Below are 18,013 nucleotides of genomic sequence, written 5' to 3'. Positions count from 1 at the left end.
ACTTCAAAATATATTAGTTTTACTGATGAAGAAAAAGTTCATCTTGAGTAAGAAATCTTGAACCTGCATCCGTCAAAAATTTCTCATGTTTCACATATTTTACTGTCTTCATTTTAGATCAGGACATTATCTGCTAGAGCGACAGCTGCATTTATACTTGCAAATGAGCATAATGTTGCTCTGTTCAAACATTTTGCAGATTTGTTACCTGGATTCTTACAGGTAAGAAAACAGTGTGAAATAAGTGACAATTATATCCTTATTGGTTTTCTATAGACTTTAAAGAACTCATCAGAGTTCTCTAGCGTGCATTCATTTATTCAGTATATTTGTTGCCTACTCTGTGCTGGCACTAGATGCTAGGGATTCATCAGTGAACAAAATAAATCTCTGTCCCTGTTGAACTCTAATCTCTTGCCCTTCATAGACTCATAGTCTCTTAAAATATTTAGGGTTTCAAAATTTTTCTATAACATGATAAAATGCAATGATAAAGGCAATTTATGGCTATTATTGAATATATAATCACATAAGTTATTGTCATAGAATCAACCAAATAACCTATGAAATGTAATGCCCATTTTACATGAGGAGAAACTAAAGAGGGGAAGATAAGAAAGTTGCCCAAGATCACAGTGTTGGTAAGTTACGGAAACATGATTCAAACCCAAATTGGACAGCACTCCTTATTCTTAAGCTCAGGGCTTGTAACGGTTTGTACTATAAAGTGAACAGTTTATGGTTAATTGTCACTATTGGATCCAAGAGTGTTATTATTTTAAGGATACCTTCTGCCTCAATCAGAAAGTTAAATAAGAGGGGCGCCTGGGTGGCACAGCGGTTAAGCGTCTGCCTTCGGCTCAGGGCGTGATCCTGGCGTTATGGGATCGAGCCCCACATCAGGCTCCTCCACTATGAGCCTGCTTCTTCCTCTCCCACTCCCCCTGCTTGTGTTCCCTGTCTCTATCTCTGTTGAATAAATAAATAAAATCTTTAAAAAAAAAAAAAAGAAAGTTAAATAAGATTGGGTAAGTTAGAGCAATTTGTTAGACCCATATTTTGTAATAAATGCATATTCTATTTTGAAATGCATTGGTAACATGCTTATGTACACATACAAGTTTTAAAAATACAAATATGTTGACCTAAGTTAACACAAAGAAGAAATAAAAAGAAAGGAATAAACCATAAAATGGCATGCTTTTCAATTTATAAATGGTAGGGCATGACTACAATGAAAGACATAGACTAGGGGATTTTTAAGTGACATATACAAACACGGTAGCTAAACATGTGGACTGATAGATGATCATTGGCAAGGCAAACACCACGAATGCTGTTAGTATTGATGACTTGATTTCCAGAAATGGTAAAGATCTGGACAAAACAAAGTATGTATTCATTCTTGATTTATACTACAGTATTTACATTTGGAAGCAGGAGGAGTCATGGTACATTAAAACCAGACCAAAAATAATTTGTGAGTTAGGTTTTAGGTTCATCATTATAAATGAGTTTTACATTTTCAGAAGTGTCTGACTTTTACGATCATGTGAGATACATGATAAGGTCATATGAGTTCCTCAGAAGCATTTGTGTCACAAATACGAGATATCTGGGAACCCTGGCCTTTACCCTTCCTCCGTCATTGTGACAACCAAGAAAACTCCTGGGAGAAATAGCATCCCTGTTGAGAACCACCAGGTTAGAGAGGATTTGGAAGAGCTAAAACTGAAAAGTCTTATGTGAATTCTGCATATTTTAGAGTAATTTTGCAGGATTTAATAGAAACTTTTCTCCCTATGCTGTCAAACTGAAAAGATAGTTTGGGTCAGTGACAAACATTAACTTTTCCCTGTTGTTTTAGTGGTTTATTACCTAAAAATTTTGTGAGTTACTCACTGCTTAAGTCTAATCTCAGATTTTTCTTCCCCTGAATTTAGAGTAAGTTAAAATGCTAGCCAGAACTTCTAGGGGTTGTCATGCTGAAATAGGCAATGGTAGATATAAAATGTTCACTTAAATACCACAGTGAGTTAACTTGATGTCAAAAAGAAATAAATTGAGTAATATTGTACACTTTATTTTATTTATTTATTTGTCAGAGAGAGCACAAGCAGGGGGAGAAGCAGCCTCCCTGCTGAGCAAGGAGCCCCATGCGGGACTCGATCCCAGGACCCTGGGATCATGACCCTGAACCAAAGGCAGACGCTTAACCAGCTGAGCCACCCAGGCGCCCCTGGACACTTTAAATGTATCATAGAGTCTAGTATTTACTGCATGTCTGAAAAAAATGAGGATATGGATGTTGGAGGGACAGAGGAAAGGGATTCCTTCTGGTTATGAAAAGAATTCCTTGACAGCCTTAAGTTTGTTGTGCTGGTTACTATAATTCTGACTTAGATTTAAATCTTTAATGTTTCTAGTTAATATCAGTCAAAAGGAAGGCATAATGTGGCTGTGAGATTTGCATTCTATAGATTGCTAAGTTATTTAGTGAAAAATACTCTCCGATAATATTATCCTGTTTTCTGCCTTTTAATGTTTTGACAGTGAGACATCACATTTATAAAGTGACTCTTGAACATAGACCTTTTTTCTTTTCTCTTTCATTTTTTCCAGGCTGTGAATGACTCGTGCTACCAGAATGACGATTCAGTCCTAAAATCCCTTGTTGAGATTGCAGATACCGTTCCAAAGTATTTGCGTCCTCACTTAGAAGCTACTTTACAGCTAAGTCTAAAGGTAAATTCGATATTTTGGTAAATGTTCTGTTTATTCTTTTCAGTGAATAATCTAAACTACTAAAACATACAAATACGTCTTCTCTGTAGTTGTGTGGAGACACCAGCCTCAATAATATGCAACGCCAGCTTGCCCTTGAAGTAATCGTGACCCTCTCTGAGACTGCAGCTGCTATGTTAAGAAAACATACCAACATTGTTGCACAGACTAGTAAGTCAAAGGTCTTTAAATAATATGTGTTAAAAGTGGAAAAATTGTTGGATGAACTTGCTGAGAATTGTGTAAGCTCATAGATTTGTTGAGAATATAATGAATGTCCTTTTACAATCAGATGAACGTGGAGAATGTATCTCTGTACATATTAATGTGCATGGGCCCAACACGATGGCTATGCCACAGATAGTCTGAAATCCCACAGTTGTAGGCATGACTTGTGATACCTTGAAATGAATGAAAAGATGGAGAAGACTTTTATGGGGAAAATCGGGTAACATGTTGAAAGACCGATAGAAGAACTAAATATCAGTTCTCCTTAAATTAATCTATAAACTAATACAGTTTCGGTCAGAATCCTGGTAGAGTTGGTCATAAGGATAAGGTTGATCCTAAAATTCGTGTAAAATAACATGGGGCCTGAAGTAGCCAAGACAATTTTGACGAGCAAAGTGGAAGATCTTGCCTTCTCAGCTATGAAGATTTAGAAATTATTGGTGGTAAAGGTATAGACAAATGGATGGTAGGAAACAAAGGGATCTATGAGCAGATCCACTCACATGGAAACAAAGCTGACTCTAAAAGATAGATAATTGACCAAAGGTCATTTCCGTGACAGAAATCTATCCCAACCTCAGATACCCTGTAAAAACCAATTTGGGGTTGATTAAACACTTAAATGATAGATACTTTTTGAAAGTAAAGCTTGAGAGTAGAGAAAGATGTATTTTTTAAGACTGACTCACAAACCATAGATACAAACATTGCTAAATTTGCGAATACTAAAACAATTTTTTTGACCAAATACACCATAAGTGAAAGTAAAAGATAAGCTGCAGACTGGGAGAAAACAGCTGCAGTGCACAGAATCAGCAAGTTCAGGTCTGTAGGAAACAGGCAACGGCTAGGACCCAGGAATCCACAAGGGAGGAATCGGAGGGAGCTAATGAGGGCTGCTCAGCGTCAGTAAACACCAGTGCAGTTGTGGAGTCCAAGTTGTCATAAAGTTCAACAATTATCAAGTGTTGATGAAAGGTGTGGAGCTGAGGACTCATATAGCTTCAGGGCATTTCACACCTGGTCGTGAAATAAGACAGGTCTCCTTTCAAACTTCCTGGAGCAGTGCACATTTATGCAACCACTATGCAGAACAGTTAGTCTTCCTCAGTAATATTGAAGATACCTGTAACAGTTTCGTGCCCTGAACTCAAACTTGTCAAGGAAATGTGGATAGGAATCTCATCAAAGCAAATTTTGTAAAAGGGAGAAAATTAGAAACAACTAAAATGTCCATCAGTAGAATAGTGTGTTTATGTAATAGAGTACTCTGAAGTAATTAAGTTGAAATCCATGTGTGTTGAGAAGAAAGCAAATTGCCAAAGGATACATGTCGTATGGTACCATTTATTGTGTAAAAATTAAAATCTTGAGATAGTGCTGTATTTTATATACAGAGAGATCTGTAGTTCAAGTGTAACAACACTTGGAGAATGAGAAGCGTTGATTTTATGCAGTGCTCACCTCTGGGTGAGTAAAGGAAAAAATAGGATCTGGGAAGTATGACTTTTATCTTTAATGTTACTTCTTAAGCAGAACAAGATCTAAAGCAAATGTGGCAAAAAGGTTAAAATTTAACAAACCAGATGTTGAGGGCACAGGCAAATAATTTTTCTGTCTTAGAGGCAAAGTAAATCCTTTGTTTTTTACTTTTTTAAAATTCTTGTTCATAAATGGTGATATTGCTAAAAAAGCCACAGTATTCGGGTATGAAGTGATGATTTGCTTTAGTTCCTCAGATGTTAGCAATGATGGTTGACCTTGAAGAGGATGAGGACTGGGCAAATGCAGATGAGCTGGAAGATGATGACTTTGACAGGTAATTGCGCATGCTGGACACTCTGTTGGCAGCTCCTTTGGCGGAATGGCGTGAGCTCAGGTGGTGGCGAGAGTTTAGGGTTCTAGGACCCATCTCTTCCACTGTATTCGGTCACCTAAAGTTAAACTTCTAAGTTTGGAAACTGGGACACTGGCTTTTCTTAAGATTTTATTTATTTATGTGAGGGAGAACGCATGAGAAGAAAGGAGGGTTAGAGGGAGAAGCAGATTCCCCACTGAGCGGGGATCCCGATGCATGACTCTGTCCTGGGACTCTGGGATCACGACCTGAGCCAAAGGGCCAAAGGCAGACGCTTAACCGACTGAGCCACCCAGGCACCCGACACTTTGGCTTTCTGTGTCAAATTTTGTAAATATTTTATTTTTAATAAAGTAGGTATCTTTTCTACCACATTTTACTTTAAATTTTCAAGATTATTTTAGTGTAAGAGTATCTTAAAATATGTATAAAAAAGCTTTATTATGAAAAATGCCTTTATATGCATAGACCTCACTTAAAATAGTTGTTTCCACACAGTTCCCTGCTTTCCCAATTTCACACAAGTTAACTTTAGGCTAAAGAGGTGGTGGCGGGATTTGTACTGTAGGGTACAGTGACACTGGAGCTGCTTTTTAACTTATTCAGACTTATGAGACCCTCATGGATAGAGAGTCCTGTGGCAGAGACCACCAGAATCTAATTCACTGTCCAGTGGTGTTGATGGGCTCTTCTTACATGCGTATGAGACACAGCACTTCAGAGCTCTGTTATCTTTGTGGATTCGTTTCAGTGGTCCTAAAGGTATATTCTCAGGTAGATTCAGGAATAGAGGGGGTGGGGATTGAGTGATTTGTCTAGGTTTTATATAGCCAGTCCATAGACTGAGGTTTAATGCCATTTCTCTTACTCTTCCCAGTGCATCATACTACCTCCCTTTCTTAAAGAGAACTGAAAGTATTCCCCTGATAGACCGGTAGTCAGTATAAGCTACTATAATAGGTATTAGGTAAAATTAAAGACCTTTGACTTACAGAATATACGGTGTGTTTTGCAGCTTAGTCCCATTATTACAAATGACTACTCTGGCTTAAATGCTGTTTTGAAGTATATGAAAGTAATCCTTCACTGGAAATTACTTCATAGGGCTGAAGGGAAGACCTGGCTCAGATCGGGTTTCTGCTCCCTGGTTCAGTTACTGTAATGTGCTGTTCCTTGGCCTTTAATTTTCCCTGTACAAGGCACTTAATTTATATGACTTATGAAGCTATGTTTTCTGGGCTAGGTGAATAAGATTTTCTTACTTGTGAGTAATTAGGACTTAAGTATATTTTCAAGGTGAGTTGGAATACATCCTAAAGATCATTTACAGTTTCATCTTTATAGTCTCCTCTGTCTGACAATTTGAGATGATGCGCATGACAAACTCACTACTAATCTTTCAGTTCAAAGACAGTGCAAAAGGCTCTTTCATGGCCAGATTTCTTCTGTTTTCAGTGAAAACACTGGAATTGAGTTTCACCTGTGTATAATTTGTGGCAGTATGGTTTGCACCCCTTTAAAAGTAAATAAGCTCACAGCAAGGAAGACATCCTCCAGAGTCTGAGCACGGCTTTCAATTCTCTGTGTTCTGTCCATTGAGGAGTTTGAAAGGTATATGTCCAGGAAATGAGATCACAAGGCTCACCTAAACACTGCTCATACCTCTGAGTCTTAAAAGCATCAAAGCTTGAGTGTTAGCCAGTGAGGGGTGTGTGCAGGGAGAGGGAGAGAAAGAGCAAAGTCTTGAAAACTAAGGTTGAGAAACAGGAATTTTTACACCATGGTGAATGAATCTTGAAAATGTTATGTACCCTCCTCCTTTTCTTTAACTCTGAATTTTTAACCCACAACTTCATACATTCGGAAGACTGCTTGAATTGGTCTTTCTCAGCCTTAGTTTAGTGTGATAACGTGTTTAGATGTGCGTGTGTACGGTGCACTGTTGTTGTGTATGTTGAGCGAGGTGAATCCGTTCTCCGGTCTTGTGCAGCAATGCGGTTGCTGGCGAGAGCGCCCTGGACCGAATGGCGTGTGGACTTGGTGGGAAGCTGGTGCTACCGATGATCAAGGAGCACATCATGCAGATGCTCCAAAACCGTAAGCTGGGGCTCCCTCAAACGCTAGAGTAGGGCGGTGTGGCTTTCTAAATCCGAAACTCTGACAAGCGCTTAGACTTAATCTCTCTACCTTTTTATCCTGTGTTTAGCCCAATTTTTATATTATACTGATAAAATCCTATTTAGTCCTCTTTGGGAACCATTCAGTCTTATGCTAAAGAATGGTTTTCCTCACTACTGCACATGTTCAGTTCCCTCCCTAGAATTGGCTTCAGTGCATGAAAAGAAATTGTAATTCCAAGGAAAGACTATAGATTTTCTCCCTAGCCAGTAATATCTAGGTTTTAATTTTTAAATAAGACATTATTATTTAATGTTTATAAAATATTAGCATATTTGATTCATATCCTCTTCCTTTATCTACTACTTTTTGTTTTTAAAAATGTCTAATCAGAAGAGAAGCCACTTCTATATTTCTGCTGTTGTTTTCATAGCAAATATTTGGTCATTTGTCAGCCTCTATACCTGTAATTTATACCAATATCAAAAATTGTTGTATAGGTGTTATATTTTTGTCTTTTTTTAAAGACAGCTCACAATCCAAAGAGCAAGAGTTGCGTGCTCCACCAAGCCAGCCAGGCGCCGCTTATTTTTGTCATTTTAATGACAGAGTTAAGGTGCTTAACTTTTTTTAAAAATTGAAATACAGAAATGTATAAACTAAAAGTCCCTTAACTTAGATTTAGAGATGGCCACTGTTAATAGGTCTCTGAGACTTTTCTCTGACCTCCTTTGTGTATACATGCAGTTTTTTAAAAAATGTGAACATACCATATGGACATACCACCTTAAGCTTTTACCCCAGGGTATATCTTTATCACCACAAAATAGCTCCCCCTCATTTTTTTTAGCAACCACATAGCCTTCTACAGTACCCCATTAGATGTTAATAGTTTTTGTTGATTACAAATAATGCTAATGTATACACTCTTCTACAGAAATCCTGGCTTACTTGTATAGATATTTATATCTATAGGGTGCATTACATACAAGAGACACACTTGAGGGTCAGACCATTGATTCAGCATCTTAAAGTAGTAAAACGGAGTTATAGCAAAATATCGCTTCAAATAAAAGTGAACTGTTGAGAACTGGAGGCCTTACACAATTTACCTAATTCTTTCTTACCCTATATAAGATTCTTCTCCTGAAAAGGCATGACCCAAAACCATTATTCCTTTTTAAGATGTGATTTATATCTGGGTCTTGAATAATTGGCTTCCCCTTTTTTTACTTCCTAAATTTCTGAACAGTTTTTTTTTTCCTCAAAGGAATGGAGACAGCATCAAAGATTGCTTAAGTTATGAGAGCTGCTAGAAAGTATCTAGCTTTTCCATTTTTAAAATGAAGAAAGTAGCCCAGAGACATTAAAAGATTGCACAAGGTCACCCGGTTGTCATTGGTTCACACTATTCTTCAAATCAGTGTGGATGTGATTGTGATTTGTAGTTCAGGAATTTGGCTTTTAAATTTCTGCTACAGCTTACTAGCTGGATGCCGAAGGCTTTACATATATGGCAGTGATCCCTTAATAAGATTTGTTACTGTTCACTGGATGGCTTTGAGCAAGTCTTCTGCACCTTAATTTCCTCATCTGTAAAAGAGGAAAAAATGATGCAGAGATGTATTTCATGTGTGCAACAAGTGCTTTAGCAACAGCAAACAATATGTCTCTTCTAGTAACTTAACATGCACCCCACTTTATTTTTAAAGATAGTTTTACTGGTTTTGCTTTAAATAATAAAAAGGAAAATTTGAAGGAGAAAAACTATTTCCAAATCCCCATACCATAGCATCACATTCTGCTGAACATACTTTAGGGACTCTGCCTCTTAGAGATGTGTAGGCATATCTTTTTTTAATTCTCTGAACCAAATACGGACACCTTTAGTAATTGCATCTCTTATTTAAATTAGTAAAATCAGTATGCAAAGATTAGCGCCTTATTTACTGGTTTCCTAGGATGATTATTCCTCAGTTGAAAAATTCTGACTTACTGGTCTATTGAGTAATTGAAACACATTAAAAGTAAATATTTAATAATGTTATAAATAATAGTGAGGTTTTAATACTTAACAGCAAAATTAGGAATTTTTCAGAAATTCTCTCTAGTAGAATTAGTCACAACAGAGTTCATCTTTATGTGGGTTTTGGGCTTCCCAAAGTGAACAATTAAGTCTGATAATAATTTCAGACTTTCCTACAACTTTAGTTAACCCTTATGCCATCGGTTCTCAAACTTTCTGTTCTCAGGACCCCTTTACACTCTTAAAAGTTACTGAAGATCCCAGAGTGCTTTTGTTTATGTGGGTTATATCAATGTTTATACCATTAGAAGTGGAAAAAAAAACATATAAAATATGTACTTAAAGATGACAATAATAAACCCATTACACATTAACAGAAATAACATTTTTCATGAAGAATGACTCTTCCAAAAGAAAAACATGTTAATGAGAAGAATGTCTTATGCATTTTTGTAAATATCTTCTAAATATCCTGAGTTCCTATTTCTACCTCTTCATTCAGTCTCATAGGATTTTCACGTGTTGTAATCCTTGGAGTACTCCACTGGACCCTCAGAATGAGTGAAAGAATGTTATCAGAAGAAAAGTTTTGATTCAGAGAATCCCAGGGTTCTTGGGCCCCGCTTTGAGAAATATTGCTTTACACAGATACTAGCTTTCTATATTTATGTATCTCTTGCTTTGTGCCACAAGTTATGTGAAACACTTTAAAGGGAACAATAATGTAGTAAATATAAATATTTAGAAATGAAGAGTCAGGGAAATTATATATTAGAATAGGATAGGAAGGTTCAGTAAAATAAATATTGCTTAGCAAATATTCTGTTAGTCTAAAATCACATAGCCATTAGTAATATTAGAATATAAATAAAGCCCATCTGTTCATTTATCATATTGTTAAATAAAAATTTTTTAAAAGCAGAATCTTTCCTCCGTGGCTTTTTTTTTTTTTTTTTTTTTTTTTTAAGAACTGTGACTAGGGCACCTCAGTCGGTAGAGCATGTGACTCTTGATCTTGGGATCACAAGTTCAAGCCCCATTTTACGTGTAGAGATTGCTTAAATAAATAAAATGATAAACTTTAAAGAAGAAAAAAAGAAATGTGACCATGATGGAGATAGTGAATATTTATTCAGTAAATAGCAGTGTGTGACACAGAATCCAAGTATTTGCTGCTTACTGTAAAACTTAGGAGGAAAGCCTTATTTTCTGTAGTTGGTTTAAATACTAGTCAGCTCTTTGCTTCCATATTGCCTTTTAACTGCTTTTGGAGTAGAAATCCTCCTGTGATGTAACCGTCACTCCAGTGAAATAGTCCCAGTCAGGCCCTTTTTTCTGTTCATTTTTCTAATGTGTAAAAATATTTTGATAGTCTTTTCCAAATAAGGAGAACTTTGTTTTATACTTCTGACTACCAGAGTGACATGTTTGTACTGGTTAATTGCTCTTTCATATGTAATTATTTTTTGTAGCTGACTGGAAGTACCGGCATGCGGGATTAATGGCCTTATCTGCCATTGGCGAAGGATGCCACCAGCAAATGGAAGGAATTTTAAATGAGATAGTAAATTTTGTTTTGCTTTTTCTTCAGGATCCTGTAAGTACCAGTAAATATCTGACTCATAATTATTACCATAGTTTCACATGAGAACCCATTGCCTTTACTTATACAAAGGAATCTGTTCCAGCATCCAAGAGTAAGGTATGCAGCCTGTAATGCCGTGGGACAGATGGCTACAGATTTTGCACCTGGTTTCCAAAAGAAATTTCATGAGAAGGTAAGTAACAAGGCTCCAGATGCTCAAATCAGACTTTTAAGAAGAGGGGTGGCATTTTATGTATATGCTTTGAAATGTGGCATTTCAAAATGTGTGCTTATCTGCTTTCATTTCACAGGTGATTGCAGCCCTGCTGCAGACCATGGAAGACCAAGGCAATCAGCGAGTACAGGCCCACGCTGCTGCCGCTCTTATTAACTTCACTGAGGACTGCCCCAAGTCACTACTTATCCCATATTTAGACAACCTGGTGAAACATCTGCATTCCATCATGGTACTTAAACTTCAAGAGGTAAGTTTCTAGGTCTTTCAGCTCTTTATCTAGAGATTAACATAGGTTAATTTGATGGATAAGACCTGGAGAAAGAGAAACTTTTCAGCATGGCCGTAAAGAATAGAAAGTTAGGTTTGGCTATTGGAAGTAGAATAATTCAGTCTTGACCAGAGAACAGGCCAATATTGGAATTGGGAAGAAGATAGAGCCTAAAGGTTAGGTAAAATCAGTATTTGAATTGCCTTGAAAGCAAGGCAGTTATTTTGAATTCTGATTTATGTAAATTTGGAAGAACCATTTTGTTCTTACCTGCTGCAAGAAATCATGGTAATGTGATTGTACGAAATTAGCACGATGGCGTTGTGAGGCGTAAACAAAAAGGGAGAAGTTTTAAGTCAAGATTGTCAGATTGCTCAGAGAGCTTGGGTGGAAATTGGGGAAGATGATTCTAAAAGTCATTTCTCAGGAAGCAGTAACAGTTTCTTTCTGCTGGCTTGAATTTAAAAAGATGAAGAAGTAGTAGAAAAATGTTGACCATTCTCACCTGGATGACAGAAGTAGAGAGATGAGGAAAAATATCCTTTTTGCTCTAAATATGTTGGGTTTCAAACAAGGCCTGGCTATCCAAATAGAAGAACGTTTATACTTATACCTTAAATAAGAGGTGCAACCTAAAAACAATTGGCTGAACGATGTTTAGTACAGCAGTGTGTGAGAAAGAGGATGCAGGTGAGAAAGGTAAAGATTTAGGCTCAGTTTGTTGTCAAATACAATGAAAATAAATTGCTGAAAAAATGACAGGAATAAAAACTAATAAAAGCCTTTTTTAGCTATTATATTTAATAGTCATAAAGTTATTGTCAAGTTGCTATAAAAGTAAAGTCTCTAACATTAGAAACTCGGGTGTTTTATTTTTAAGACTGATTTATTTGAGAAGGGGGGAGGGGCAGAAGGAGACAGACTCTCAAGCTGACTCCCTGCTGAGTGCAGAGCCCAATGCTGGGCTCGATCCCAGGACCCTGAGATCGTGACCTGAGCTGAAACCAGGAGTCAGACGCTCAATCAGCTGAGCCACCCAGGTGCCCCTAGAATCTCAGTTCTTGTACATTATTAATTCATTGTGAACCAGTGACAGAAAGTTCAGAAACCACACTTTGCCTAGCCCTGTTCTAAAGGAGAACAGGGTGGGGGCGCCTCGGTGGCGCAGTCGTTAAGCGTCTGCCTTCGGCTCAGGGCGTGATCCCAGCGTTCTGGGATCGAGCCCCACATCAGGCTCCTCCGCTATGAGCCTGCTTCTTCCTCTCCCACTCCCCCTGCTTGTGTTCCCTCTCTTGCTGGCTGTCTCTGTCTCTGTCAAATAAATAAATAAGATCTGTAAAAAAAAAAAAAAAGAACAGGGTGGAAGATAAGATACAGTGTCTCAGAAGGCAAAGAAGAAGGGGGTTTGAAACAGGATGGGTGTTCAGTGTCAGATGACAGCAGACTAAGAACATGATAAAGGAACATGAGTTAATTTGAAGACAAAGAAGTAGACCCAAGTTGAAGGTGGATGAGTGGTTATTCAGGAATAGATGGAGCAAACATGACTTTACAAGTAGGTTTAGATAGAGGGTTGAAGTGTAAAGAATTTCTATTGCATGTCCTTCCCCCAAGTGGATGACATGTCAGATTTTTAAAGACCAAAAGAAGGAATTGCTAAGATGGGATGGGGAAGAGGATAAGATACGTGGACAAGAGTTGTACAAAGAGAGGGTAGCCAAGGAAGAACGGCATTCCTCTGAGATCAGAGGTAGGGTCAAGACCTGAAATGTGGAGCAGAGGCAGAAGGGAGTAGGTTACCCTCCTCTAGGGGCGGTGGAAGTGGTAGTCCAAGTTGAAGAGCTCTGCGGAGAGTGGCTGGAGTTGATGAGGGGAATGAAAAAATCTGGAGTACTCACTGGGTCAGGTATTCCTGTGAATCCACAGGGATTATAAAATGGTATTTTAGGTGACAGCATGAGCCCAGCTGCAAGTATCCACTGTTTGTTACTGGCCAGGTCAGAGAACACCATAGGTCTTTGGTGCAGGAGAAAGGTGAGCTCATCAGTCTTACCAGACAGTGAAAGCGTTGTGAAGGAGCTCGGACACCTGTGGTGCTGTTAGTGGTACCTTCCAGGGAGAGTCCGATTAGAAGATAAAGGGAATTCTCTCCACACATGGTAGGACAGCACCGAGTATATAGTAAGTAGTGGGAGTAAATGAGGAAAAAGGACTAAGAAAGACAGGCATTAAGCTGGCGATACAAAATTGGAAGAGGAATCAGATTTGTGCTCAAGCGTGAGCTGCTCTGAGATAAAGCAGACATGAGAAAGGAGCCCTCTGTTAACAGCAGAGCGAGGAGATCCTCTCTCAGTAGTTCCACAGGGATCCTTCCATTTGCTCCGGAACCTGCGGTCTCTGCTCTGGCTGCTGGAGGGTGGTCTCAGCTTGCTGTTGCAGAGAAGCATTTGAGAACCCGCAGGGGGTGTTTCTTCCAGTTTCTCATTTCCATGACTTATTTTGTGTGTCTTCCTTCTAGTTGATTCAGAAAGGCACCAAGTTAGTGTTGGAACAAGTTGTGACATCTATCGCATCAGTTGCAGATACTGCAGAGGAAAAATTTGTCCCCTACTATGATTTATTTATGCCATCACTAAAGCACATTGTCGAGAATGCAGTTCAGAAGGAACTCAGACTTCTCAGAGGAAAAACTATCGAGTGCATCAGCCTCATTGGTCTGGCGGTTGGGAAGGAAAAAGTAAGTGATTTTTTAAAGGTTGAATTTACTGTATATCGTTTGGCTGTGGAGGCATTGAGGGTACTAGAGGGCTTTTCCTTCTGATAAATGGTTTTTCTGGATGCTTGATTTTTTTCCATCATCGTACTGTCCTGTCACTCCTACTTTGTATATAAATTGATTTTATCAGTGTTAATATTAAGGGTTTTTTTTTCTTAATTCAGTTATGCTCTTGAAACTTCCCCCTTTTCCTGCCTCACGTACAGTCTATCTCCTGGGAGGCCTGTGGAGTTCAAGATCCATATGTTTAGTTTCACCCATTTCAGCATGTACTTGGAAACATTCCACTTGATTGCTTGTTAATCCAGAAGCATCAGGTGTCCTAAGAGAGAACTCCTATATGCATATTGTTCTTCAGAAAATAATTAGCAAGAACTGTTTGCCAGTGTATTCCCCCCACCCAGCATCTCAGAGTTGTCAAAGCTGATCCAAAGGAAGTTCCTCCGTCACTGACCCCTCAGGATTCAATTCTCAGAACTATCAACATTAGAACCTCTCTGGTGGGTTTCTCCAAAACCATCATCAGTATTAACTTATCTTATAAATCATTTTCTGTGGGATACTGAGAACCTAATCAATAATTTATGTCCCATACTCGCTGTATCTGGCTTTCAAACTGTCTTTGAAACACTGCCTGTTTACACAGTGAAGATTGCCAGAACTACACAGAGTTAAATGAAAATCATACGGTTCTAGGGAGCAATCCAAAATTTTCTTTCTGGATTTGGATTATCTTTTTACTGCTGGAAATACGTAAACCATAGACCCAAAGTTGATGTCATTAGAAATACCTTTATATTGCAGTTCACTCTGACCTTCAGTAGAGAATATATTTTTTCTAGAAAGAGCACTAAGTCTGTGCAATATATAGGTGAACATTTTTTAGTGTAACTTTTGTCTGAGGGGTCATGACCTATGTGGGAAATAGGATGGATTTTCTTTTGGAAAGTTTTGTTACTATATAAGAAACAAAATTGGGTGGCAATAAGCACCCCTCTGACCTGGTAGCCACAAGTAACACTGGTGTTGATTTTCCCCAAATATTTTCTTGTAGTTCATGCAGGACGCGTCCGATGTGATGCAGCTCTTACTGAAGACGCAGACAGACTTCAGTGATATGGAGGATGACGACCCTCAGGTAAAGCAGCTTGCGCATGTGCACCTCTGTCCGTGTAGGAGCTGTGGCTCGTGCGGGGTACTGTACTCGGGAAAGGAATTGAGTCAGAGGCTTCTTGAGATAACCCCTGGTTTCAGAGACATTCTTCACTGGTTTTCCTTCACTTCTCCTGCCACCTTTTTCTCAGCCTGCTGTAGCTGTAGCTGCCTCCTCTCCTCTGACGCTCAATTTTTGGTGCTCTTAAGTTTCTGTCCTAGGCCGTCTTATCTCCTGAGCAGTGTCCTCTGTACTGTGGCTTCAGTTTTCCTTTGTATGCTGTGACTTGCAGGTCTTTCTCTGCGTTCAAAGTTCATTTGTCCAACAACTTACTAGACATCTCCATTTCTATGTCTCCCAGCCCTCTCAGTGCCACGTGACTTCCTTCCCCTGTCAAAAAAGAAATACAGAAACTTAACAGTCTTAGAACATGCTCTGCTTCGTTTCACTTAGGACCTGCCCCCCACTCAGCCTGACTAATCCCTGCTCATATTTCACATCTGGTGTTTAAGTCTCGATAGTGGGTCCTTACGACACTGTGTTGTAAATTATAAGCGTGTGTCATAATCCTAATAGTATTCACGATGCCTAACGTATAACAGGCACTCCATAAATAATTGCTGAATTACGTGTTGACTTTATACAGCCATGCTATAATTGTTTCCCATAAATTTAAAATGGGTTTTGTTTTGTTTTTGAGTAGGAGTGGGGAGTATTTGTGTGAACACACATGAGGTAGATATATTGGGGAGTAAAAAAAATCACTTTCTGGGTTACCAGGATGATGAATTAAAAACTGACTTCTCTGTAGGAAATTTGCAGGTGATTAAGACTACGTAAACACAGTAGGGGAAGAGGTGTCTTCAACATACCCAGCCACTTAGAAAATTAAAACAGCTACGAGAAAGGAATGTTTTGTTTCTTGGATGTTAATAAATGTTTAATGTTTAATGTATCCCCCCTGCAGTAGGGATACAGTCAGATGAAACAGGTTCCTACCTTCAAAAAATTAATGCCTAGGAGTTGGTATGGTTAAGTAGTTTTATTTATGTGGTCCAGTTGCTATTAGAGAAAAACTGTATATTGCTTCTTGAAAGTAAGAAACAGTAAGACATGGTCCTGGTCTTTCTCTTGCCTCACCTGCTATCTGTATCCGAGGGTAAAGGTTCACAATGATTTTGTTGTTGTTTCTGAATATTTTAAGTGTATGACCTTAGAAAATGTACTTACCTTTTAAAGAGGTATGAATATAAAATAAAACATTGTTTCTATGAAATAGGGAAATGGCTTTATTTGTGATGTCTTTTTGCCCATTGTTTTAAAATCAATTTTAATTTTTCCCCCCAGATCTCTTACATGATCTCAGCATGGGCCAGAATGTGCAAAATTCTTGGAAAAGAATTTCAGCAATACCTTCCAGTGGTTATGGGGCCTTTAATGAAGACCGCTTCGATTAAGCCTGAAGTAGCCCTTTTAGATAGTAGGTGTCTTCATGAAGAAACATAGCAGTTGTGAAATTCTTCTCTGTAATTATTTTTAACATAAATTTGTTTTCTTCCCTGTTAATAGCCCAAGACATGGAGAATATGAGTGATGATGATGGTTGGGAGTTTGTGAACCTTGGGGATCAGCAAAGTTTTGGTATTAAAACTGCAGGACTGGAAGAAAAGTCTACTGCTTGTCAGATGCTGGTGAGTGTGTACACTGTTACCAAACTTCAGTTGACAACCTGACATATCTCATACATACACATTTCAGAGGAGTTCTTTTCATAGATGCTAAAGAAACTATTTTAAGGAGCAGGAATATATTCTTTAAGATGTAGAAGTCTTCTAACCCAACATTTCTACTTCTGGATAAAGAAGTCATGTAGGTGGGCACCTGGGTGGCTCAGTCAGCTAAGCAGCCTACTCTTGATTTGGGCTCAAGTCATAATGTCAGGGCCCTGGGATCGAGCCCCACATAGGGCTCTATGCTCAAGTGGGGAGTCTACTTGAGGATTCTCTCCCTCTGCCCCTCCCCTTACTCTCCCTCTCTCTTTCTAAAATAAATAAATCTTAAAAAAAATAAATAAGTCATGTAGGTCAACTTCATTATCAGTGCTGTCTCTAACAACAACAACAAAAAAAACCAAGCAGCTTGAATGCCTGTTACGAGGAAGATAATAATGTACCCTAGACCATTAGACAGCTAATACAAAGCTATGTGCGGGGAAAGACTTTTGTCTGTTTTGTGCTTAGTGTATAGTAGATAAGGTGGCCAAGGAATATTTTTTTGAATGAATGAACAGAGATGTGATGATACTGAAAATAAAACTGTATGGTGTCACTTGTGTGTGTGTATATATATATATGTGTACATATATATATATGTATATATATGTAAAAACATGGTAGAGACATCAAAATGTTTGCAATGATTATCTCTTATAGTATTATGGGGTCTTTGTGTGTAAGTTCCCTTTGAGTTGTTTTTTCCCCTTTATGAGCATGTGTTATAGACAAGGACAATATATTTTTTTAAAAATATTTAAAAACTATGGTTTTGGATTACGAATTTAGCAGATGAGTAAGCCTAAATAAAAGTTAATTGTTTACATTTTATCTTGTATTAATAAAGTACTGTTGTGTTCTCTAATTCATTTAAACTTAATTTCTTAAACTTACCATCAGTACTTATTATATTTTATAAATATGTCTATAATTTATAAATATTTTGGATTTTTGTGGTATCAACTAGAGAGCAATTATAAATGTCACATCTCTAAACAAAATTACCAAATCTTTTAATGTAGTGGAAGAAAATAAACAATTATTTTTAAAACAGCACTTTTTAGGGTACCTGGGTGGCTTGGTCTTTTGGGAACCCAGCTCTTCGTTTCAGCTCAGGTCATGGTCTGGGGGTCATGAGCTCGAGCTGCATCAGAGACTGCACTGGGCGTGGAGCCTGCTTGAGATATGCTCTCTCCCTCTCCAC

General features: G+C 38.1%; 1 protein-coding gene across 1 annotated transcript in view; it reads left to right on the top strand.

Annotated features, from left to right (window-relative positions):
* The window catches only part of IPO5 (importin 5), a 41,926-nt gene that overhangs the window by 13,752 nt on the left and 10,161 nt on the right, over window positions 1-18,013 (top strand). Inside the window, exons 6-17 of the mRNA XM_045810954.2 lie at window positions 118-222; window positions 2,623-2,745; window positions 2,835-2,955; window positions 4,747-4,834; window positions 6,864-6,970; window positions 10,490-10,614; window positions 10,706-10,795; window positions 10,914-11,087; window positions 13,627-13,845; window positions 14,939-15,022; window positions 16,385-16,517; window positions 16,607-16,728. Coding sequence (XP_045666910.1) covers window positions 118-222; window positions 2,623-2,745; window positions 2,835-2,955; window positions 4,747-4,834; window positions 6,864-6,970; window positions 10,490-10,614; window positions 10,706-10,795; window positions 10,914-11,087; window positions 13,627-13,845; window positions 14,939-15,022; window positions 16,385-16,517; window positions 16,607-16,728 — 1,491 coding nt within the window. The remainder of the gene's footprint in view (window positions 1-117; window positions 223-2,622; window positions 2,746-2,834; window positions 2,956-4,746; window positions 4,835-6,863; window positions 6,971-10,489; window positions 10,615-10,705; window positions 10,796-10,913; window positions 11,088-13,626; window positions 13,846-14,938; window positions 15,023-16,384; window positions 16,518-16,606; window positions 16,729-18,013) is intronic.

The sequence above is a fragment of the Ursus americanus genome, chromosome 10 (assembly GCF_024610735.1).
Source record: "Ursus americanus isolate L20-20 chromosome 10, mUrsAme1.1.p, whole genome shotgun sequence".
Lineage (NCBI taxonomy): Eukaryota > Metazoa > Chordata > Mammalia > Carnivora > Ursidae > Ursus > Ursus americanus.
This window is presented reverse-complemented; position numbering and strand designations above follow the sequence as displayed.